Below are 25,832 nucleotides of genomic sequence, written 5' to 3' on the forward strand. Positions count from 1 at the left end.
CTTAACCTTGGCAGCATCTTGTTCTCCCACTGAAAGCTGAAAGAATACAGTGATATTCCATTGTATTTTCTTCACAATTTCCTGAATTAAGATGATCATCCTTCTATTATTCTAAGAGAAACAGTATTTAGTTATATAGAGATGTTACATTTCTGAAACCTAAAATAAAATGCAACTTTTGAATCTTCAATTTAAAGCCAGCCCTTTATTTAGCACTTGGATTTATATTGTTTTTAAGCATCATACAGAACAGGGATCATAATTTTCTATCTGGAGGTGGACACCTGAAATATTGTTCTTAATAGGAAAAGTAACTGAACACTGAGCATTTTTTTTTTTTCAAGAGGGATTTTTCGACTCACCAAGGAATGAATCAACCTTGGTGAATCCAAAAATTCACCATCTTTTTTCTTTTCCTTTTAAATTACAAATTATGAACTGCTTGGAATATTTGTATCAAGTAAGAATTTGCCATTGAGCTTTTGTTCTAGCCTTACAGCACACGCTGAAAATATCAATAGTTTCTCATTTTCTAATGCAGAATCAACAGCATGAGAATATCCTTGTGAGATTGCAGGGACCTTTGCATCTCAGAGCAGGACTTTCACAAGTGTGAATGAGAGCAAAGAGGTTTATAACTGGGACTGGAAACACTTCAGTTGTGAGCTGTAATGTTGGGTTTGAGTCCAGAGTGACATTTATGCTCTTAACAGGAATCAACTGTGCCCAGTAATCAGCACAGAGAGAAGAAAGAGTGAGGCAGTCCACGGGGAGGAGGCCACTGACTCTTCATTCTTACAATACCCCGATAATTGTCAGGGCATTTTAAGCACAGACTGGCACAGATTTCCCAATGGTCTACTGCCATCCAACTTAGAGCATATTTTAACCTACACACGGCGACCCTGAGAACGCTTTCTAGTTAGATATTCAGTGCTGAGTCATAACTATTAATTTTGCCATATAATATTTTCCTTAGTTTCAACACTCAATTATTATATTCAGTTTCAAGCAAGTAAAATAGGATCAAACAATTATGTTTGGTAGCCTCAAGGGACTTTCAAATGATTAAAAAAATACACCAAACAAGCAATATTGTGGTGATTTTGTATGCAGCAAAACCAGCTACGTTGCGGGGGTTATTAAGAGAGAAAAAACAGACTGCAAATCAGCCATTTAAAATGAACTCTTACCCTTTGGAGCTCAGTGTCAAGGTCACTTTCTGGGGAAAGCTCAGTGTCAAGGTCACTTTCTGGCCTCCCAGCTGACGGGACGGCTTGCTTTTTGCTCTCCCGCCTGCTCTGTGAACCTCTGCCATCCCTCGGCGTCCGCTGCCCTGGGGTGGGGCTGTCTGCTCCCCTCACGCACCTGAGGATGGCCCACACCTTTCTCGATTTGTCTCGCTTATAATGACTAGCACATGGTCTCAGGTGAACCCTATGAAGTTGCCATTTTTAAGGGTCAAAAATGGCTAAATGTCAGCAATTTCATAGGGTTTGACCTAAAAGCTGCTGAAATCCATGATTGTTAAAGGAATGAGCAAATGAATTAATGTACAGCAACGAGGAAGGAGCCAGTTTTATAAAGAAGAACCACTGTCCCAGCCTCTCGACACATGGAGAACTCAGGAGACTTTTCAGAGAGCCGAGGTACTCAGAGCCAGGCATGGAGGCCTTTGAAGAACTTGGAGGAGAACCATGGATGTGACTAGAGGTGCACCAAGAGATTCCCATGGCGTGGCAAACGTGTCCCAGATCTTGTGAAGTTCAGCTTCAAGGAGGGAAGGGTTAGGAGTTTGTTTTGGCATCACGAAATTGGCTCAGACTGCAAGCAGTGAGGTGAGAAGGAAAGACTTCTTGAGAGGACAGAATGATTATTAGGGACAGCTGGGAAGTTTCTCTATCTGGTCTTTAATAACAGTTTCCCTCAATTGTCCCTAATGACTTAGGGGTGAGTCTCATTTGGCTGGAAAATGAGGGTAAATGACCTCTCAAGGGCTTTTCTGGTCACAAGGACTCTGACCCAAAGGCTGGGCGAATACAGAGCCTAAGTAAGGCCACGTGACAAGAACAGACAGTGGGCAAGCAGCAGCCATTCAAACTCCTCCTCTGGCATAAGACTCGGCTATCGTACCGCGGAGTAACTCACACACCCTGGCCAGGTCTGCATGGCACAAAGCAATGCCCTCTAGCTCTATTCCTCTGGCCCTGGCTGGTATCCGGCACTGTGGCAGACTGTTCTGCCAGGAGAGCCTATCTACACAGCAGCCTTACTGGAATGCCCAGTGGACCAAGGCGGTGGTTCTCAAACTTTCAAGAGCATTCAAATAACATGGAGTGCTTGGTAAATAACAGACTGTTGGGCGCCACCCCCAGAGTTTCTGATTCAGTAAGCGCTACAGACCGAATGTTTGCATCCCCCCAAAGTTCATTTGTTGAACCCTAACGCCCAATGTGATGGTATTAGGAGGTGGGGCCTTTGCGAGGTGCTTAGGTCATGAGGGTGGAGCCCTCATGAATGGGATTATGTGTTTATAAAAGAGGCCTGCAAGAGCTCACTTGCCCCCTCCTCCAGGAGGGCATGGTGAAAAGACGGCCATCTATGAACCAGGAAAAGTGCCCTCGCCAGATACCAAATCTGCCAGTGCCTTGATCTTGGACTTCCCAGCCTCCAGAACTCTGAGAAATACGTTTCTCCCAGTATACGGTAGTTCTGTTCCAGCAGCCCAAACAGACTGAGACAGTTAGGTCTGTGGTAGGGCCTAAGATTCTGCATTTCTAACAAGTTCCCAGACGCTGCTGATGCTGCCGGTCTGGGGACCACACTTTGAGAACTTCTGCTCTAAAGATGCAGTTGATCAGTTTGATTGAAAGTCACTGTCAGAGCTGTTCTCTGCTGCTATACATACAGACTCAGTTGTACTGCATCTTAACATTAAGTCAGAGAGACATTAATTTATCAAAACACACTATGCTCCACTTGACAAGGGATTTCCAAAAATCCTTAGTTAGCAGTTAGCTGCAGCTCCTGGTCTTCAGAGCAATTAACAAGTATTATTTAATTCACCCTTGGTTCCTCGGGGACTGTGAAAGGATAAAACATTCTGCACATAAAATAAAGAGTTTGGCTCCTGAAGACAGGTTCTAGAGTTATGTCTAGAATAGATGTGGACCAGATAGAGCTGATAAGCCCAGAGGTCATGCTGGAGATGTATGTTTTCTCGTAAAAGTTCCCCAGTTCACCCTCAACTAGGAACACATCCAAGATATTGTTATGCCCCTGAGAGGTGTGACGAGCAAACATCAATGCGTCTTCTTGGACCGCTGCTGGGAGTATAAACTGGAACAATGTTTTTGTAAGGCAGTTTGGCAATATTTACCCAGAGTTTCAAGATGTGTATACTCTTTGAACCAGTCATTCTACATTTAGTGGCTTATTCTAAAGACATAATCAGACCAGCTGCAAAAGACTTAGGTATAGGGATGTTACCCAAGGTATTGGTTATAATTGGAAAAAATTGAAAATGACCTAATGACCAAAAAGGGGAACTGGTTAAATAAGTTTGGTTCAGTTATGGATTGGAATATTGTTCAACCAGCGCAAATAATATTGGGGATGTATAGTTATTGGAATAAAAATGTTTCAAAATATATTGTACTAAAAAATCGATTATAAACAGGCTCAGAATATTTCCATTTTTTGCAGAAAAGTGATGCTTATAAATGCATAACTAATCAGTCTGGAGGATCATGTACAAACGAGGTGTTAACACAGGGGTGTTTACCACTTCTGGGTGGTAAAACTACAGTTGTTTTTATTTCTCTTTTCTATATCCCTATTTGAAAGTTGAATAATAATGAATGTGTATTGCTTTTGTAAGAAGCAAATGTAAAGTTTAAAAAATTTAAGATTTTTAAGTTAGAAAAGTCAACTGTAAACATGCGCAAAAACACACGGACTTTTTCAGTCTATCACATTTAAGTACAGCTTCAGTGTGTGTGTGTGTGTGTGTGTGTGTGTGTGTGTGTGTGTGTGTGTGTGTGTGTGTGTGTGTGTGTGTGTGTGTGTGTGCGCGCGTGTGTGGTGTCATCCTGAATTTATGAAGGGACCCAATGATAAGCTCCTTCCTCCAGGGCCTCCTCTACTCACTATAGTAAGAGAACAGGGGGGTATGTTTGGATTCCTGTCTTAGCTCCACCCTTTTCAAACTATGTGGCTAGGTATTTTAACCTCCCTTTGTCTTAGTTACTTCATCTGTAAAATGGGTATGTTAATATAGCATCTCCTTTGTGGAGCTGTTGTGAGATGACATAATTCCGTGCCTAGTATGTAGTGAACATCAATAGATTTGGGCTATTACTGTTATTTTGAGGATTAATGCTTTCGCTTAGCTTTTCAAAGCACAGCACCCCTCTGGCAAAGGAGGGTAGAAGTAAAATCAAAATCTGTCAGCGTAACTGAATAAACTCTGTGGAACATACTCGGACCGCAGTGAAATGGTGGTTGCAGCAGTGAATGTTCAGCAGAACAATATATCTGAACCAAAAACAACTGACTCACTATGTTTAGAAAGAGAGCTTCAGACAAGTGGAAATTAAAGACAGAAGAGGCGCATGACATCTTTCAGTGATGTGGAGCAGTGAGGGTGTTACATGGGAGAAAGGTCAGTAACGAGCGTAATAAAAACAAAAATAAAAAGTAAAGAGAACTGGGGTATGAAGATGATATGGGATAAGGTGATTGGGACCGTTTGGTGTTCCACTGGGTAGACTCCTAGGAAAATACAATACTCACGAAGCAAAAAGTACACACGAGCAAAGCACAGTGACAGGGGTTAGAAGGGCAGCTGTTTCGTTGTGTGTGTTGCTATCTTAATACACACACACAGACACACACACCACATTTACCTGCCTGTGCAGGTATTTACCTGCCTTGTGCAGTACTTTTGAGAGAGTGAAAGATAAAACTTGATTCTTCCCTGAAACTTGGGCAACAGAAACTTTTTAAAAACAGTTGTTTTTAGGTTTTTTTTCCCAGCCTGGTTCCTAAGAAGTAGTCCCTGAAATTATTTCTGAAAATGACAATTCCTCAGAGAAGGGATTTGTATGAGGACAGAAGGACTAAACATGACTTCAGTTTGAGCCTCTCCTAAGGAAAGAAGCCTCTTAATTTAACATTTCCACCTGATTCTAAAATCTACCTTTTTTCAAGCTTTCCAATCCATTCTCTGCCATTAATTTCTTTCCTTGCAAGCACAGAAAAAAAGATGGTCTTCACACTTCAACCAAGGCACAGATGATTATTTGGAAATCTATATTAAAACTCAACTTTAGAATTGTTTCCAGATTAAAAGTTTAAAAATTATATAAAGTTAAAGGGAACCGACTCAACAAGAAGTCTGAACCATGGTGAAACTGTCTAAGCCCTCTGGGAAATAGAGGTTCCAAAACCGAAGTACACTGGAAGATTTGCTTATTCCAGACTTAAACATAATTTTAAAATATTTCCTTTCTTACATCAGAAAGGCTGATTTCTACCTTATTATAGTCGAGAACAGATATTTCTTTTTCTTCTGTTTTCTTTTTTTTTTAGGGATATGTCCTTGAACGCAAACACCTGTGACACCTGTGAACATTTCTAACCGTCCACTATGGGATTAGGGGAAAGTCAGATTTCAGAGTATTAAATTGAATAGAATGGCCTACCTCTTACAGTAGCAGATGTTTCCTTATGGTACATTTAATGAGGGAAGTGAGAGAGTGCTATATATTAGTGATAAATATTCCCTGGGGCAAAACTCAGGGTTAGGGGATGGGGTATGAGTAAGTCTAGGGAGGCAAAGTGGAATAGTGGGACCTCCTGTTGCCAGAACAAATCCCTCATTTCACCAAACACTGTACCTCTTAGAATCTTGAAGTGGGAGCTAATCATGCCAAAGAGAACTGAAAGGCCCAAGCAATCTATTTATTGCTTTGTAAAGTTCAGTCCTGTGGACACATTAGTTAAAAGAAGCAACTCCCAATAGAATTAGGAACAAATTACCTCCCCTAAATATGAAATGCAAAATTACATATAACATCGTATCTACAGTGTTCCTTCATTTTTTTCTCACTTTTGGCAATGGCCTTTAAAAACTGGAAAGAAGAGTGCAGGGTCCCTAAGTTTCTGAATACTCTCTTACATACTGTATACATAGAAAACCAGGGTAAGGACCCCATCAGAGGTGGGGAAAAACAAATGAAATAATCCAAAGCAAATCTACCCATCAATTTACTTGTTTTTCCAACGTCTGGAGGAAGAGGTCACGTGTTTTAAGATTTTACCGAGCTAGACCCTTCACAGGCATTACTTTATGGAACCATCACAGCTACTTCCTAAGGTAGCTATTATACAGCAGACCCTGGGGATACAGCACACACGGTTCCTGCCCTCTAAGGGGCACAGTGTAGGTGTAACGAGACGTCACACAGTGTGATGTGAGGTGTGACAGAGGGAAGGTTCCATGTTCTGTGGGGAATATGTTAGGGGAGCATCGTATTCAGGACCGCAGAGCTAGGATTCCTCTCAGGAGTCCTTTTAGAAAGGAAGACTCTAGCTCTGAGCACAAATCTAGCTGGAAAACCCAACCAGGAACATAAAGACAGCACTAAATGAATGTGTTCAGATTAAACGGATATCTTTTACAACTCCTCACATATTACTAATATGTTTTACATTTTTAATTTTAAATAGACATGTCTGTAAAGCTGTCATGGGAAAGGAAATAAGCAGCCCAGTTGTACCACTAAGGTGCAAAATAACTCATAGAAATTATTCTTCCTAAAAGTATTCCTCAGTATCAAGACATGGATAGTCTCGTAGGCTTTTATTAAAAAAAAAACAACAACAAAACTCTAAAAGATAAGGCAAAAACTGCAATTTTACTTAAAAAATGATCAGGGTTTCTTGCAAGTTTCTATTGATTCTTTTTCACTAAACACAATTCAGAAGATAATTCTTCTGGGGACGGGGGGAATCTTACAATGAAAACCTGCATAAAAGTGTTTACAGCAGCTCTACTCATAACTGCCAAAACTTGGAAACAACCAGGATGGCCTTCAATAGGTGAATGGATAAACAAACTGTGGTACATCCATACAATGGAATATTACTCAGTGATAAAAAGAAGTGAGCTATCAAGCTACAAAAGACACAGAGGAACCTTAAATGCATTCTGCTAAGTGAAAGAAGCCAGTCTGAAAAGGCTACATACTGTGATTCCAACTACATGACATTCTGGAAAAGATGAAACTGTGGATATAATAAAAAGGTCAGTGGTTGTCAGGCGTTACGGTAGCAGCAGAGAGAAGAGGTGAGTGGGTGGAGCACAGGGGATTTTTAGGCTGCGAAACTATTCTGTACGGTATCGTAGTGGTGGACACATGACATTATGCACTTGTCAAAACCCAAAACACTGTATAACACAAAGAATGAATGCTAATGTGAACCATGGACTTTAGTTAATAATAATATATCAATATTGGTTCATAACTGTGACAAATGTACCGCACTAATGCAAGATGTTAGTAATAGGGGAGACTGTGAGGGTGGTGGTGATGGAGGGACCTTTCTGTGCTTTATGCCCAATTTTCTTGTGAACCCAAAACTTCTCTAAAAGTTAAGTCTATTAGTTAAAAAATCTTAAAAGACAGTTTGAAGAGGAAAGAGACTGGTTAACCTGAACAAACAAAGAGAGAAGTGATTCCATATTGTAGAATGATATGAATGACTATCACCTCACACATGTTAGTTAATTACGGTGTATTTTTAATTGAAATAATAGGTGTATAACAGAACACCAGGAGAGTAGTGTAGAATTATCTTTATTTCAGAATTGATGGGACCTTAGAGATGAATAAACAGGTTTAGATAAACTCAGAAAATAACCAATCATGACTATCTGAGAAGGGAAAACTGTGTTTGGTTTCTGCTGGGGCAAACTGAACGTGTTAAAGTAAGTGTTATGGAAAAAAACATTTATAGTTGCTAAGGATGCAAAAAAAAATCTCCTGAAATTTTAATTTGTTAGTACATTGAGATGTAGCCCAAATTACTACATATGTTTGTACCTAAATGGTTTAATTTAGTTGGTACTAATCTTACACACTCTTTGAGGGTTCCTAAAGTTATTTCTGTATCAACATAAATGATCCACCTTTTCAGCTATTTTATTTTATTTTTATTTTTATTTTATTTTTGTGTTTTTTTTGCGGTACGCGGGCCTCTCACTGTTGTGGCCTCTCCCGTTGCGGAGCACAGGCTCTGCGGTACGCGGGCCTCTCACTGTTGTGGCCTCTCCCGTTGCGGAGCACAGGCTCCGGACGCGCAGGCTCAGCGGCCACGGCTCACGGGCTTAGCCGCTCTGCGGCACGTGGGATCCTCCCGGACCGGAGCACGAACCCGTGTCCCCTGCATCGGCAGGCGGACTCTCAACCACTGCGCCCCCAGGGAAGCCCTCAGCTATTTTAAAACTCAGGACAATAAACGTTCCACTGGCACATGTGAGAGGTGGTACAGCCTGGGGATTCGAGTCTGGGTGGTGGAGTTAGACTGCCTGGGTTCAAATCCTGGTTCCACTACTCACTGGCTGGGTGACCTGACCTTGGGCCAGTTACTTAACCTTCCTTGGCCTTTGTCTCCCCATATGGAAAGTGGGGACAATAGCAATACTTACCTCATGATTAAATGAATTAATGTGCATTTCACTTGTGCAGGGACTGGCCCACCGCTCTCAAGTGTTAACTGTTATTAATCCCAATAAACTGATTTTAGGAGACCACGCCTGATGGCAACATGAAGACACCTCTATGGTGATACTTTTGCTAATCCTAGAATTAATGCTAACATGTTGGCCTCCTCCACCGAATTGTACTCAGTGACAGCAGGAGCCAAATTGTAGTCATCTTTGTTAACAAAGCACATTTAAGGAAATAGTTCTCAGAATAAGGAACTATACTGATTTACTTACTGGGAAAGAAATTTTAATTTCAGCTAAACGTCATACTGTTGAATTGAAAACTTTTTTTTTTCAATTGAATTGAAAGAGGAAACCAGGTAAAGGTTTAGTGCACCATACTTTGGCCCAGTGACATTATGGTATATCAATTTTAAGATCATCTGTGCCCTAAAGTATTTCCCCTGGGGAAACTGGATTACACTGGGACTTTTGGCTGAAATGCAACCATGTTGAAAAGAGAGAAAACAGCAACTGGAGGTTCAAACTGAACATTAACTGCAAGTTGAGATCCACACCATTTTTAGGTGGTGAGAGCTCTAATTCACAATTCAGTAGTTCCAGGTAACAGATCAAATCTGCGCTTCTGGTTTTGAAAGGCTCTGGTGAACCCAGTGAGTGCAACTTCAGCTACTGTATCAAAGACTGATGTTTATTTAATCAAGATGGGAAATAAGGGTTTATGATATCCTAAGAAGCAATAAAGGCAGCAAACTGGAAAAACACCCCAAAGAACAGAAGACTGGCTTCTAAATAGATGGCCTTTTCATTTTAAGCAACAGACAAGTATTTAACTAAATTATTCTCCACTGAGACTATTAAAATGGTTTTGCTATTGCTATCCAAATGGAATTTCAGATCCACTTAATTTCAAGAAATTGAAATTCAAATCACAGATTTGGTGTATTTTAAATGGTGCTATGTGCTCTATGCGCTATTCGCGCTCATTACCACATCGAAGTGGCCGGACTCAGATGTATTAAGTCAGAGGTGCCAAATTAATTTCTTAGACATCTTCATAAATAGCTCTAAAATTATTATGAGGCTTGATGATTGAAAACCCTTCCCATTTATTTTATTTTAGCGGTATGCGGGCCTCTCACTGTTGTGGTCTCCCCCGTTGCGGAGCACAGGCTCCGGACGCGCAGGCTCAGCCGCCACGGCTCACGAGCCCAGCCGCTCCGCGGCATGTGGGATCTTCCCGGACCGGGGCACGCACCCGTGTCCCCTGCATCGGCAGGCGGGCTCCCAACCACTGTGCCACCAGGGAAGCCCTCCCATTTCTTATTGTTCACTGGTGACATAATTTAGATCAGACAGATATTTAGTATACAAGATCCCCATTATTATAAAACCAGGAAGAACCCTAATGGGCATCCAGTCCAATGTCCTTACTTTCTAAGAAAATGAGGCCCAGAGGAAGCAGATGAATGTAGTAGTTAAAAGCTTGGGCTCTGGAGTCAGACAGACCCAGTCCCAGATTGGCAAGTTATTCACTGCTGGACCTTGAGAAAGTTATTTAAGCTCTCTAAGCCTCAGTTTCTCCATCTGCAAAATGGGATCAACAATTGTACTAATCTTTATAGTTTTGTAGTAAACACTGGATGAGCTGAACACTCAAAGTATTCGGCACAGAAGATTGGCACACTGTAACTACTCAGTAAATGCTACCAGTTATTATTATTATGACGAAAAACTGACTCCTAAGGCAAGTAAGCAGAAACAGAACTAGAACTTGAGTTGCTGCACGCGTCACAGTGTTTTTCATCTAAACACAGTACTTGGGATAAAGATTCACTGGTCCTGACAATTTAAGTATAACTACATCAGATAGAAGGATAACTGTTTCAGTTTTTCTGCTACTGAAATGATCAAAATATTAAAATGACGATTACATACTGAGGTGTCAAATTCATGAAGATTCACATGTATTTAGCTTTTCATGAGCAATGGACATTAAATGTTTACCTTTGTAACTGTGAAATTATATGCTTTTAAGTATTTCCCACCAAAAGCTGCTCATATAAAATAAATGACAAAAGTTAGGGTTCACTTGCTAATGATCTTAAATTTGACCCTGATTAGTTGCTATATGACTAAGGCCAATATTCTTAATTTGTATCATCAGTCAGATATCACCATATCCTCTACACATCTGCTATGGAGGAAGAATAGGACACCTGAAAGAAAAAGGTCACATGGATCTGTAGTGTGAGTGAGAATCAGTTTGGCTAATACAGACTCCTCAGAACCCAGCAGCCACCAATCACAGACATTTGGAATTGCCATTTCTGTCAACATTGTGTCCTTATATGATTCAGCTCAGAGTTGAATGTTTTTCTTACATTAAAAAATGAATAATTAAGAAGGCTCATAAGGAATATTAGCTTTTTATAATATGCTCTCAATATTCTGCATTTATTCATTTTTAGTTAGTTGGCAGTCTTTTCAATAAATATTCTCAGACTGTCAAGTGGGTGCTTAAAACATTTTCTTGTAGTAAACTGAAGGTCATTTTTCTCCTAATCTGGAGAATGATCAATGTATATAAAATTACTTTAAATCGTTAAAAATAAGAGTAACTGAATTAAATAGACATCAGCTCAAACTACAGTGACATAAGCTCAAATATAAAAACATGAACAAAACCCAAACACCTTCTTATATAACACCAATGTGATTCAGCAGACCAACAGATGAAGAAAATAGTAATTTGAAAAGTGGCAATTTGTATCCACAGCCAGTATTTAGTATTTCAGTGACTAGAAATAAAATTGTTTGGCAAACTTACCCGCATTTTTGCACAAGCATCTTGGGTTGATTCTGTCCCCCTGAGCTCTTTTATCAGCATAGAACCTAAATACTGAAATACAAAAAAATTTAACGATTTATGAAAAACAGAATATAAATATGAGTAGCAATTTAAAAGCAGACTGTAGAAGTACTACTGGCCAGGTTTCCTGGCTGTAGGCTGCTGCATAACTTTTAAAAACTAACAGTAACTAATCCTAACAAATAAATGCACGTATAGAGAGAATGCAGCAGAATTAAGCACAGTTCTGAAAGCTGTAAATTGCTCTTTATAATAAAACTGTAGCAGTTTCTAAAGACGCCATCTTTCAGATCATATTTAACTGCAAAACGGGGGCATCTAAAAATGTTTTCCTTTTTTTTTTTTGAGGCAGCTATGTCTGCAAAAATAAATCACATCACTCTCTATGTAATTACAGGGTTGTATGAGACAGCTGAGAAGCTAAGCAACATGCACCCCATTTGGACTTAGTTGGCTGCATAGGTAATTGTTAGGCTGTTCTTAGGCAGAGATGCAGTTTTGGACCTTTTTCATTCACAGCTGTGTGCCCTGTGGTTGATCCACTTGAGAACAGGCTGGGAGCGTGCGGGGAGGGGGAATGTCATTCACAGTTGTTCCACAGCCCAGAGAGCTGAGTCTTTGGTGCAAACTGACACTGGAGGGGCTGAATGGGGCAGGAGAAGGAAGAGAATGTCTCCTCCCAGGAATGACCAACCACTTTGCTGTTAGGTGATCGGCTCCAATACTGCCTTGGTACAAATCGTCACGCATGCTTCAAATTCTGGCTGGGGGGCAAATAGTTTTTAGCAAAATGTCTATTTTGCCTTTCTATCAGTTGACTCCCCTTCAACCTTTTGAAGCTTCAACAGGGCTCTTTCCATTTATCATTTTTCTCTAATTCCCTTCAAAAAATAGAAAGAGCTCTATATGTCTTTTTTAAAAGAGTGCATTAAAATAATTATTTTCCTGACATGACTGAGGAGACCCTGGCACTCTGCAAAAACTGGGTTGGGGATCAGTCCTACCGACCCGGGAGGTCCCTGACTTGAAGAGGTCGTGCAAGGGCACAATAGCAGAGGGCTTGGTCAAAGCCTTCCAAGAAAGGCATGCTCAGAAAGGCTCAGGGATTTGGCATTTGAGCCTTGGAGGAGGGAGGCATTTCAATCCCACAGTTTTGGGAAGATCACTATTGAAATGAGTCCAATGCTTCAAGATATAAGCAGTTAAAGAGGTGCAGATAGCACAAAATGAAAAAAAAGCCTAAATTGCTGTGAGATAATCAGAACATCCACATCTTCATCGAATTAAGGAAAATGATCGTGGTGAAATGATTATCTTTTAAGGTATCAGGAAACTTTGTCCTAATTCAAACATTTAGTTTTAAGAGAGACAGTTTCAATGCTTTGTCCTGGGTTCAGCCACTTTCCCTGCTGTAGTCATGACAACCACCTGCCCCCAAACCAATGGTATCTTTTGAACGTTTACCTGTTCATATCATTCACAATTCTCAGCTAAGCCTGATTCTCTCTCCTATTTAAAAAAAAAAAAAAAAAAAAAGCCCAGTACTGTAATATAATCCAAATGATGACAATGAAAAGAATCTGGTATTTATATAGAGCAGCAGACCCAATGTTCTGAGATTTGTAAGTGGAAATGTCTATATGTGCTGTATTTATACTCATTTCCATTTTAAGATAGCAGTTTATCACATTTAATTTAAAATATACAACTATATAAGAAGACAAAACAGACCTTAAGCTTACAAGATTGAAAGGGTTATAAAGCTCTATTTATCTGGACTTTCTCTGTGGCGAGAAGGCTACTTTAAGAAAAAAGAGAAGGGGAAAACATTTTAGGAATTTCAGTGATGGACATTTGGGGATACCTTCAATATAAAAGTAAACATGTTAGAAATGTACCCTCTATCCCTGCTGGTACCCAAGTACTGAATTCTGGGTAACTTACAAAAGCTTTGTAATCACACGACTGGAAGATGAGCTTTTCCGGGTGGTGTTGCCAGTACTGCACTGGAGTTGAGGCTGTGGCTTCGTTTGGTGGTCGCAAGGTAATGGAAGGTTCTCCCCAGTCTCCTGTCTGAAAATCACATTTATTCTAGAGGTAACATGAGCAGTAGGCCAAGTTCATTCCCTATAGCTGGCCTGAGTTCATCTTATACCTGTGTGCTGTAAATGTGCAAATGTATATTATATGTTTGTTATGGTTTTATATATCTTAGCACCATATTTCCCAAAGCTGAGTTAACTTTTGAGGTATGAAAGAAGTTGACCTATTCTATTTTTAGAATGACACCCTAAGATAAGTAATTTTAAAATAAAACATGAATATATTCATAAATGATTTACTAATTTTCTGTTCCAACAGAAAAGAGCATACAATCTTTGAAAGACTTTTCTGTTTTTAAACTTGACTATTTGAAATTTTTAGTTTGAACTGCTTTTGCATTCAGAATACACAGTTCCATAGATTTCAGTTCCCAGTTAGGACATGTACCATGTACTCTGAATAATTTTATATCTCTGGAGAAAAGATTCGGTAGGTGTGACACTAAACAGAATTTTAGAAGAAAAATGTGCTAATGGATGATACCTAGTTTCCCTCCTCTGAATTCATTTGTATCAATACAATACTACTGTGGTTGTCTTGGATATACTCAGCTACCTCCCTCAGAACACCTAAAGCATGAATGAAGAATAAATAAATATTTAAATACCAGGTTTGGTCATACGTGCATATGCATGTACTTGAGGATCCTAATCACAAATACAAGCACATTCCCATATGCTGGTATATCATACAGTACATAAATGTCCACAAAGACCTAAGACAGAAGGACATTCTATCATTTTAATGATCATTTTCCATGAGGTTAACCTCGATATGTTTTATTACTGTAATGGTTTAGTACGAGCATCTATAAAGTCAAAGGCCCGTGTTGGGAGATTTCTCACTCCTTTACCTCATAAAGATTCTGATTGTTCAAGATTTGGTTCTTTGTCGGACATAACTAAATCTAGACAACAGGCAGATTTCCAAAGCCACTCTCTTCTAACCTGGATTTGTTTGGTCTTACAGAATTATGAGAAATTACCTTTCTCAGGAGCTGGGAGAGTACAAAGAGGTCTCATGAGCTCCAAAACCGAATAAAACCTTGGCTCGAGACAAAGTTCCATAGAAGTACTGGCAAACGGGTTGACACTAGGATTTCTTAAGGAGGATTTTCAAGAAGTCGGGGATAAGAATGCCAAATTTTGGATGTAGGTGTATGTTTTAGGGGAAAAAAGTCCATAACTTTCATTAAATTCTTTGAAATGCTCTAGAAAGTTCAAAAGGTTAAGAGCCCCAAGTCTCCAGGAATAGCTTAAATAGGACGTGTGTTTTGGGAAAGAGGACCTACGCTTCCAATTTTTTTTTCTGTGCAGTTTGGACTTACATTAGGAGGAATATGAGGTGGCTGTCATTACTGGAAAGGGTTAGGCATAGGCTTTGCCATCTGGAAATTTCTAACTGGCTTTAAAAAACAAAAGAATTCTAGAGCCCCTTAGGAATGCAAAGGCCTTTTCATAGAGGCAGAGGAACGCACAAGCCTTTTCATGAAGCAGAGAGCCTGAAGCTTTTCTCCTTAAGATGGGTGACTCCCAACCACGGGAAGAGCAAAGTGAGCCCCGTATCGTCTCCTGGGCTTCTCACCAGAGCGTGTGGCCAGTCAGAACCCTCTGCTCGTCTCTTACGCTCTGCCCCGAGCTACTCTGTGCCTTAGTTTTGTTCTAGTTGCTGATTTACTCTCACAGGGCTCCGTTCTCCCATCTCCCGTCTGTTGATATTGTTAAGGCTTTATCTGGAATACTTACTTTAGCATTTTTAGACAAAAATCCTATGTTTTATGACCCATCCCTGACTAATTCTTGAGTTTTTTCTTCATGTTTATACAAACTGTTATTTCGTGAAAGCAATAACTGAGTGCAATTAATTAATGAGGAGTAAGTTTTCCTCTGACTTCCTATTTTGATCTTTTCTTTTCCTTCTCTCTCAAACGTCTGGATCTTTATTATCTCTCCAGTCTTTATTTCAACTGGCTGTGATTTGCTCTTAAAAAAACTAGTATAAAATTAAAAGTGCAGAATATGCGAATTTCAATATTATTTTGAAGCTGAGTGTAATAACCTTTAAATAAGTTAAAACTCTGGAAACATGCAGCTGTGAGTTCTTAACTAAAAGCTCTCCCCACATCTAGCAAATCATCCTCTAATCTCCCCCCATTAACCTTTTCCCCTGTTCTCCCCCCTCCCTTGATAAAGCAACAACAACATAGCAAACAGGTGCTGTACATTTAAGTCACAGGTAACACTGTTAACGGAACAACAGAAGTTTGCACACAACTTTGTGGAATGATACAAAAGGAGCTGATTGACCTCAAAAGATCCTTCGATCCAGTGTCCGCTGATGTGACAACCCAAACCAAGCATCCAATCTTCACGTTAGCCCTGTCATCATTTAGCTGAGGTTCACCTTGGCCAAGCTCAATGGGCAGTTTTCAGAAAAGCCTGAACAGACATGGCAGGAGCTGGGGGTACCATGGGTTGCGGGACAAGGGTTGGGGGGTAGGGGTGGGGATGGGTGGGTGAAGCTGGGGTTATGGGGACATTTGAGGTGTTCGTACATTAAGCATGCAAATCATATGCAAACTCATTCTCTAATTGCTGAATTAACTCAGGCACTTTTATAATTGAATTTCAATGTGAGTTCCACATATACTTAAAGCAGAATGCTGATGCAAATATTTACATCATCCACAGAAGTCGCAGCAGCCATTTTGGGAATTACAAGCCCCAGCATACAGCACCTCAGTCTGGAGATCATTTCCATCTCTTATTTGATAACCACTTGAAGAAATTAGTGGTGCTTCCATTTAATCTGTTTAGGCAGCGCCATCATCTGCTCTCCTATGACTCCACTTTGTCCAGAAATCACAAACCACTGCTTTGAATCCAGAGTGATCTGACACACTTTCCCTATGTGCAATGGGGGGGAGATAATTATAGGGAAGAGAAACAGAATCCTTACTTTATTTTCTTTGAGGCCCAGAAAACTTTGCTCCAGTCCAAATATTTTAAAAATCCCCTACAGGGACTGAATCTACCTTTCTGGAAATAGAAACTGAATTTTGTCATACTTAGTGCTATTTCCAGAAATTCATTTTCAAACAGAGGGAAAAGTGTTCTTAAAATTGAATTTATAAGGGAATAATTTTCCTTTCTTCCTGGAAATTCATCAACTGATTTTTTTTTAACCTTAGATCTAAGACTATTTAGAAGACTCTGCTTGTACGTGTTGACTTTCTCTTTGGAATTAATTCAGTGGGAATGGATGGACTCCTCATTACTCTATTGTAAACGGCAGATGTGGCCTTGATCCTTGGGGTGGGATTCACCTTCACCTGGTTGACGGACAGTAAAAACAAAAGTGCTCGGAGAACAAGGGCGCCTTAGGTCTCCGTGCTTTTGGAGGCTGAATTACAGCAGGAATGAGCTATGGAGGAAAGAGGTAGAGTGGTGATAATATGGAGGAGCTGTTGAGACCAAACAGCAAATAAGGGTTTTTTTTGCCTTGCATATAAAATAATTTCAATTGTGAAGCCCAGTATTAGCTCTTGTTAAATATAGTACATTCGTATCTAGATAATATCTGTATTTCTTCGGTAAGTTTAAAACATTAATAATTTCCCAGTTAAAAATGCTTGTTAAATATTAAATAAAAATCAAACAGACTTAAAAAGTCTTTTGCCTGAAATAATGGTTTATAATCAAGTCTTATCTTTACTGAAAAGTAGATCTAAACATGGGTTATGATGAAGCAATACTATTTAATTAGAATAACAAAATAAAATCAAAAAAGCCTGGGGTAAAAGTCTGTCACTGTAAACTATTAGTGACTGGCAGTGCTTTTTAAAAGGCTTAAGTAATTGCAGAAGAGAAATTAAAATGATCCAAGGCACTCTTACTAAATATCTTCAGGATATTTCTTTAAAGCTTAAAATACTTAGAGAAAAACCTTTTCTTTAGGTTCACGTATTGAATGCTCATAACAGTCCAAGAATTTGGCCATGGATTAAAACCTTGTTTACTTGGCATATACGTATGTATTTATTTCCTTTAATATATATCAGTTAAACAGAGGAAAATGTATATTATTAACTATTCCTTCAAACTCAAATAAAAATTAACCTTCCAATATGAAAGAAAAACATAATTTGAGATTAAAGTTTTAAACGGAGAATTGATTCTGCTTAATAGGTATTTGCCAACTGCCAACTAGAAATTCATAGCCTGCTGAGTTTGAAGGATTATAATTGGGCCATACCCAATATAATGTAATTAAATTAAATGTCTCATACCACCAGCTGAAAAGTATAAAACAGCTAACTGAATTTAGTTATAACACAGAAAAAAATTTGCAAAATTTCAGAGATTTTTATTGGATGGCGGATTCTAAAATGTAGCTTTTAATCTTTTCATTATGTCAAAAGGTGGTAAAACTGCAAGGTTTTAGTTCATGTGCACCAGACATATAATTCTAAAACATCATATCGTTTAGCTCTCTACCCCCCGAAATGGAAACTGAAGATATCACATATTCTATATGTTCTGAGAATACAAAGGGGAAACATCAGCTATATTCTTACTTACTTCCTGAGAAAAAAGTTTTGTAAGGATGTCAGTAGATAATTAAAAGCTATGATTATGACTTAGTTTTCTAACATGAACAGGAAGATATGGTATTTTCCAAGCCTTGTATTATTCTTTAAAGAATTTTTAAAATTAGGATTTAATTGATTTTTTTAATAGAAGCTTTTAAGTCTTTTCTACTAGGAACTGCTCCCACCTACCTGCTTGTAAATTTAGATCTGAGTATTAACAAACATTATTCCCTACTGAGAACACTTAATGAAAAACTAAAATGATTTTAAATGACAACTCTTATTTTCAGGTTTCACTTTCAATAATTCTGACAAATAACAGAGATGGGCTACCCAAACATGTATGATATATGTAATTACATTTACTTTCCATTACCTCTACAGCTTTGAAGAAGGCTACATATAGCTCTATATTTATAAATATGTATACATGTATTTGGATGTGAATGTAAGGAAAGGTCTCCTACAAACATTCACACACACATGAAAGCAAGATGCTGCTGCAGTTCTTTTAAAACATCTTCAAGAATAAACAATGCTGGTTTGGTCAAATGCAGCTGGTTATCTTGAATTTGTTCCTTTTGATGATAAAGAGCAGAGATGGCCACTTCTGAACACGAAAAATCACTGGTTAGAATTTACGTGTTCAGGAGGAACTGCTGGGTCACTGGAGCATCAGTACCAGGCAATGTATAGACGCTGTGGTCCCCAAGTACCAGAAATTCCCATGCACAGGAGGAGGGGTGTGCCCGACTTGGCACCTCAAAAGAGGCCCTTTGCATGCCACCCCAGGAGCTCTGCTTAGTGATTCTCAACCAAATGTCTCAACCTCTTAGACAGCAGGCTATCCAATAAGAGAAATTTAACGGAGTGTGAAAATAGAATTGTATTTTAAAATACAAAATGGAACAAAAACCCAGACATTAAAATATTTACGTTCCAAACAAAAATGAATTTTTAAAAAGTATGCAAAGGTGAACTGTGAATATTTGAATATTAAGCAGCTCAGAGTAAAACAGGTCATGATTTCACACACATTCCAAAGATCAATTCAGTACTGTCAAGTGGAAAAAAAGAAAAAGGCTGAGAACCACTTTGTAGCTGTAATGGTGCCTCTCCTGGCTATACTCCTCCCATATTTGCATAAAACATATATATAATATCATGCAAATCATACTCAAATATTTCTCACAAGTAAAGTGCAAGAACCTTTGAGAATTGTTAGGCACAAAGGACTGAATAGCCCATGGACATGGGAAATACAAAATGGGGAAGAATAACACTGATATATACATGGGTATATATATATCAATTTACCCTTTTCCTTTTTCCTGTAAAAGCAAGTTAACGCAGACACCTGGGATGAAAGCCAAACTCACATGGGACAGATTTTAACTGTAGACTTCAAAACCAAGTATGTTTCTTATTTTAGGACAATGTTTGCACGTTAACTAGTCACAAGGCACACTGAATGAAGTATAAGAGACAAAAGAAATCTCAGGAGTTGTTAGACATCACAAATTTTCTGCAATGCCAGGACATGGTCCCTATAGCTACTGACGACACTTCGCAACACACGACACAGCTCAAGTTCAGGAAGAGAAAAATAACCATTTGTAACCTTACATTATGAACCTGATGGATGGCTGAGAAAGGAAATCCAGCGTTCTGATTCGTCCATATCTCACAGACAGACGACTGCTGATATAAACAGAAAACTATCTCATCTTGTCAATATTTAAAACACAGCAGCTACCAAGGTAGCATCAAAGAAGAGAAGGAGGAAAATAATAAAAAGCAAAGAATCATATTTCTTAAAAAGAAAAAACAACTCAAAACACCAAAAAAACCTTTTAGGGTGCCCGAGGTTTAATAATTGACTTTCAAGTCATTCTTTTGCCTAAAAACATTTTTGGGTTGGCTGGAAAAAAAAAAAAGACCATTTATGCATTAGTATTATGTCAAGGGAAATTACCAATCCATTCACATCTTGGAAAAAGCAAACTGTGTTTTACATTTGCCGAAGAGAACGGAAATACCTTCCCTCTTCATGTCATTCGTTTCAGAGGATAAACATTTTTATGAAGTTCAAGAAGGATGGGAAAAAAATCTTTAACACGGGTCAAACATTTTTATTTTCTTATCTTCAAATGACCGAGAGCAAACAATGCAATAAAATGACTTCCCTAATTTACTCATTGCTCAAGTTGATAAACCTAGAGAGATTTTGCCCCTCCAGAGCTCTCAAGAGCAAAGCTCTGTGATTAACAAGGAAGAAGTGTCAGTTTGCTGCCCAGCAGAGGGAATGTGCGGTGGTGGAGGGGCCCCAAGGAGGCACAGCAGGGAGGGGCTGGGGTCAGGAAGCTCAGCTCCGTCCCTCAACCAGAAACTTGGGGGAACGCCATTTGGTGTCTGTGAGCCTAATGAATCTGCTCCATGATTCGGATTCTCTACCACGCCATTAACAATCTAATAACCAACACTTATTAAAAGGCAGTAACGTTTGCTTAGAAACAAATGCCAAATGGACCAACACCCTCCCAGGAGTTAGAGCAGAAACCACCAGATAAACCAACGAGACTCCTGGCTTGACCTTTACAGAGTTCTTTTCCTGAATTCCATCATCGAAAAGACACCATGAAACTGAATCACAGAAAATGGCAGAACGCCTAAACTTATTCAGTCAAGCACGGTGAACATCCCCAGAATTCACAGGCAGAGCACACAAAGATCAGCGCAGGAAGGAGATAAGAACGTAACCACAATACAGTTTAGAAACCCAGCAAAGAACAATATCATCAGCAAATGCATTGTGGAAAAGAAAGCTTATCCCTGGCTAAATGTTTCCCCCACCTCCACCCTCCCATCACCAGAAATTTAACATCTCTCTCCAGTTCCAAAGGCAGCTCCACACATACCTACATCTTTGCTTTCCATCCCTTCCGTCATCTGGATGGCTTGCTGGGGACAGACTGTCAGGTAATTGGCATTCTGTCAAGAAAGTAAGATACCTGGGGTCTGACCAAAAGGCACCTCCAACCACCTCCCACTTAAACCAGCTCTGGTATTCTCAGTTTCTGCTCTAAACTTCATGCTATTTTCTCCACAGGGGCATCTTCCCCTTCCTTCTCTGCAAAAATTAAATCTCTAGCAAGTTAAGTCTTGGGGCCATTAAACCCCCAGCCTCGTCTCCAATAGGTGTCATCTGATTTAAATATATTAATTCCATGCTTCAGCAGGATTACCATCTTAACCGGCGCCAAACATACTTCTAGGATACCCTTAAAGCACTGTCACCCACAGTTCTGAGATCGTTCTTTTACAGAAATTACATCTTCTACAACTTTCACAGACTTTTAGTGCTAGAAGTAACCCAGGGATCACCTGTCATCTGACAGATGAAGAGAAGGACATTCAGAGAGGTTAAGTGGCTTGCTGTGGTCACACAGGGAAGTGTCACAACGTGTCAGCTGCCAGGATGGCTAGGGAGGAACGCCAGCCCAGTACTGACCTCACCAGAAGACGGAGAGAATATTCAGTTATACGGAGGCTGTTTACTAATCCTGAAACAAATATATATAAATGGAGCCGGTTCATGGAACAGTCTCAACTCCACAGGGGTTCAAATACCTTAAAAGTTTTGTTTTCCAGTCAACTCCTCCCAAATGGGCCATGCCCAGTCCCCTCCTCCCTGGTGGGCAACAGGCCAATTGACATTCTGGGCAGCCTGCATGACCTCCTGGTCACTTTGAGTTATGAAGAATTCACTTTTTTATAAAACTCCAATATCATTTATGATTCAAACTTTGCCCTTCCCCACCACACGCCAGTCCCGAGGCTTGAAGAAACCCGAGGTGGGTTGGCATGGTTCTCCTTGGATGTCCCCCACGCCAAGCTCAACCTCCTTCATGCACTTAGTTGGGGTGGAGGATACAGGAGAAGGACAAGGGCCTCTCTCTTACTTGGCAGTGGCTGAATTCTCCCTGCTGGTTGTCACTGCTTCTCAGGGTAACACTAACTTGGTCTCTGATCCTTCTTACAGGAGCTGCCACGCCCTGGGTTCTACCGTATCTGTGGAGGTTCTCTGGAGGTCTCTGCTGGGGAGGGGTGTCCCTACTGCACAGTCCCTGATGTGAGAAATCTGGCTCTAGCCTGACTTTCCCCAACCCCACCCAGCCTTCCTAGGTAGGACACGTGCACGCCCCCTGGGTGGGATGCCGGGGAGAGTGCACAGGCCCCGCCTCCTGACTGCTCATCCACAGCACATATATACATCCTTGCCATGCAGAGCAGCCTGCTCTGTGACCAATCCTTCTCTCTGCCAGGACATCTCCCTCCAGTTCTCTCTTCCTCAGTTCAGGTTGGTTTATGGGCATCAGCTCCCAGAAGTTCACCTAGGAAGAGAGATACCAGTTTCCCCTTCTGGCAGGTTCCCCCACTTTGGGTGAGCGTTCCTCTTGGAGACCTTCTCCTTAGGCTTGGGTTGCATGGGGATGCGCTCTCTCCCCTCCCATGGGAAGGGAGAAGAAGCCTCGGTTCTTTCCACAGTGGCTCAGACAATTCTCTGCCCCCCTGGCCCGCCCCCAGCACCAATCTTCTGACTCTGTGGACAGGAGGCTGACTGTGCAGGGCAGGATTCACCATCTGTTGGTAAATTCCAAGTAGGGTGTCTGGCTCCCTTATCAGCAGCTCCCTCTTTAGAACGTGCAATACTTAGTACCTACAGGCAAGTTCCCCCTTAGCATCCTGTTACATGAATATATCTTCCAACAGTCACAGAAGTTACCAGAGAGTTAAGGAGGGAAGAGAGGGTCTTGTGCCATAATTATTATTATTATTATTATTTTTGCAGTACGCGGGTCTCTCACTGTTGTGGCCTCTCCCGTTGCGGAGCACAGGCTCCGGATGCGCAGGCTCAGCGGCCATGGCTCACGGGCCCGGCCGCTCCGCGGCATGTGGGATCTTCCCAGACCGGGGCACGAACCCGTGTCCCCTGCATCGGCAGGCGGACTCTCAACCACTGCGCCACCGGGGAAGCCCCATCATTATTTTTATTTAAAAAAATCCATACAAGATTTTCTCAGTGAAGAAATAAAACCCACCTCTAGTCATATACACTGAAGAGAGTTCCCATGTGGCTTATATACCTTTTAAAGGTGTTACAATAACTATTTTTCACTTATAAGGTATGTACAAACTTGATAAAGTAAATCCTCTCTCATTTCCAATAACTATGTGCCTCAGTGCAAATGGTAAAAAGTCAGATTTAAAAAACAGAGTTTAAAATAAAGGCAGTTAATTGTATTTTAGTTATGGAGATGGTTTTTTAAAAAGCTGATACATGTCAGACATCACAGTAATTCTGACGGTAGCAAAGACTTTACCAGGCACGTAAGAGCAGTAACTTAAGGTAGACCAGCTGTAACTGGTGTCTTCATAACATGAAATGGCTCTTCTTCTAGACATATGGTTATCAGGCTGAGTGTTGGAATGAATTTTTTTTTTTTTTTTTTTTTTTTTGGCGGTATGCGGGCCTCTCACTGTTGTGGCCTCTCCCGTCGCGTGGCACAGGCTCCGGACGCACAGGCTCAGCGGCCCAGCCGCTCCGCGGCATGTGGGATCTTCCCGGACCGGGGCACGAACCCGTGTCCCCTGCATCGGCAGGCGGACTCTCAACCACTGCGCTACCAGCGAAGCCCCTGGAATGAATTTTTTAAATGCAAAAGAGTTTCCCCTGCAGAATTTCATTACATTTATGAAGATAATACTTCAGGGTACAACATGCATTGAAGTACAGAGTGTTCAAAAGATTTTAGAAAGAAAATAGCAGTGAGAAAATTTCATCTGGGGCCCAAATTCCCAGAACAGAAGTGATTTAAATCTAAGTTTTAATTAAACTTTAGAATGTCCTCATGTGTAAAGAAGAATAATAATAGCACTTGGCCTACTTATTTCATCAGGTTGTCGTGTGGCTCGTGCTAAGCTTCACGCGAGAGGGAACTTTTTCACATCTATGTCTGTAGAACCTGGAATACAGAAGCCATCAAACGTATTGACTGAGTGAATGGAATCACAGAATGTGTTTAATATTTCTTGGCAAATGGTCAAGCACCATAGGAACATTAATTACTGCTCTTCGTTATCGCGTTTAGTTGATCTACTTTGTTGTTGCCCCTTGTGCCTTCAGTAAACTACATCACTGACAACACACTTCTGGCAAAATGCACCAGAGATTAACCTTTCAGACTTCTTGTTAGAGATGGTCTCGTTTTTCCCGATAAAGGCTGAAAAAGCACCGCTGACTTTGTTGAAGAGAGAGGCACACCTATATGCTAAAGAGCTGCTTGTACAAGCCTGGAAACAATTCTGTAAAAGGATGGTAAACACCCTTTGCAATTTCATTTGCTTATTAATTTTCTCTCAGCTCCTTTTCCTCATAAATTGTGAAGGTTGATTTAGTTGATCTGAACTTGAATTACCATGAAGTCCAAATAAATGGGGGTTAAGTAAAGGTATAGCAATCTTAGAACTGAGATATCAATAATTTAATGTTTATTTCTTTGGTGATGAATTCAGAACACTTTTAGAGGTACACAATTTTATCCTGAGTTCAGACCTCTCTCCTGACTCTGGAAATGTTTTCTTAGAATGCAACACACATATTGCTATTGTTACCATTACGTATCTCAGGTTACCACGAATACAGTTCAGAAAATACCACACATTTGCATTCAAATCTAATAACAAACTAAAAAGCATATTACCTATATCCAAAGTCTTTCTCCTAAAGGTTGACTTCTTCTTTGCTCAGTTGGTAGCAACCCAGTAATTTACAATAAATTCTCTCTCCTTCACCATCTGTTTTCCCTTCTTTACTGGAACATTCCCTGTAAGTACTGAAACATCTTCCATTAAAAGCAAACAAGCCCCTTTCCTTGACCCAACATTCTCCCTGAGCTCCTGCTCCAATTCCTGTTCTTTAAGAAGCAAATCCCCCCAAGAAGTACCTATATGGTCTCTGCTTCCCCTTCTCCTGTCCTCACCTGAGCCTACTCTGCTGAAACTGCTTTCTTCATTTTGTCAAATCCAACTGTTCATTTTCCTTGACCTTCTGACACTTGATCACTCCTTCCGTTTTTAGCCTCCTTTGCTGGTTCCTATCATCCTCTGGTCCCTAGAGCATCAGACCTCAATCCCTTTTCCTTCTCTGGCTTTACCAGGTGGTCTCATCCTGTCCTGACTCCCAAATTTATGTCTCCAGCCCAGATCTCTCCTCTGAACTCGATTCAGACATCCAGCTGCCTTCTTAACACCTCTCTGAATCTTGATGATTAAGAGGTATCTTAACCTTAAATGCCCCAAACCAAGCTCCGGATCACCTCACCTTCCCTATAAGCTTTCTTAACTCACCAAATGGCAACCCTCTTCTTCCAGTTGGGGTCGTACCCTTTTTTTTTTTTTTTTTTTTTTTGCGGCACGCGGGCCTCTCACTGTCGTGGCCTCTCCCGTTGCGGAGCACAGGCTCCGGACGC

General features: G+C 40.4%; 1 protein-coding gene across 18 annotated transcripts in view; it reads right to left on the reverse strand.

Moving 5' to 3' along the window:
- The window catches only part of ANKS1B (ankyrin repeat and sterile alpha motif domain containing 1B), a 1,202,038-nt gene that overhangs the window by 54,345 nt on the left and 1,121,861 nt on the right, over positions 1–25,832 (reverse strand). For 9 of the 18 annotated variants that reach the window (XM_024127226.1, XM_024127225.1, XM_024127224.1 and 6 more), the window contains 2 exons: positions 13,551–13,679; positions 11,565–11,636 (listed from right to left, as the gene is read on the reverse strand). In XM_024127226.1, the coding sequence (XP_023982994.1) occupies positions 11,565–11,636; positions 13,551–13,679 (201 nt within the window). Of the gene's footprint in view, positions 1–11,564; positions 11,637–13,550; positions 13,680–19,926; positions 20,002–25,832 lie in introns of all 18 variants that reach the window. The other 9 variants (XM_024127222.1, XM_024127233.1, XM_024127230.1 and 6 more) reach the window with 2 other exon arrangements.

The sequence above is a fragment of the Physeter macrocephalus genome, chromosome 6 (genome assembly GCF_002837175.3).
Source record: "Physeter macrocephalus isolate SW-GA chromosome 6, ASM283717v5, whole genome shotgun sequence".
Lineage (NCBI taxonomy): Eukaryota > Metazoa > Chordata > Mammalia > Artiodactyla > Physeteridae > Physeter > Physeter macrocephalus.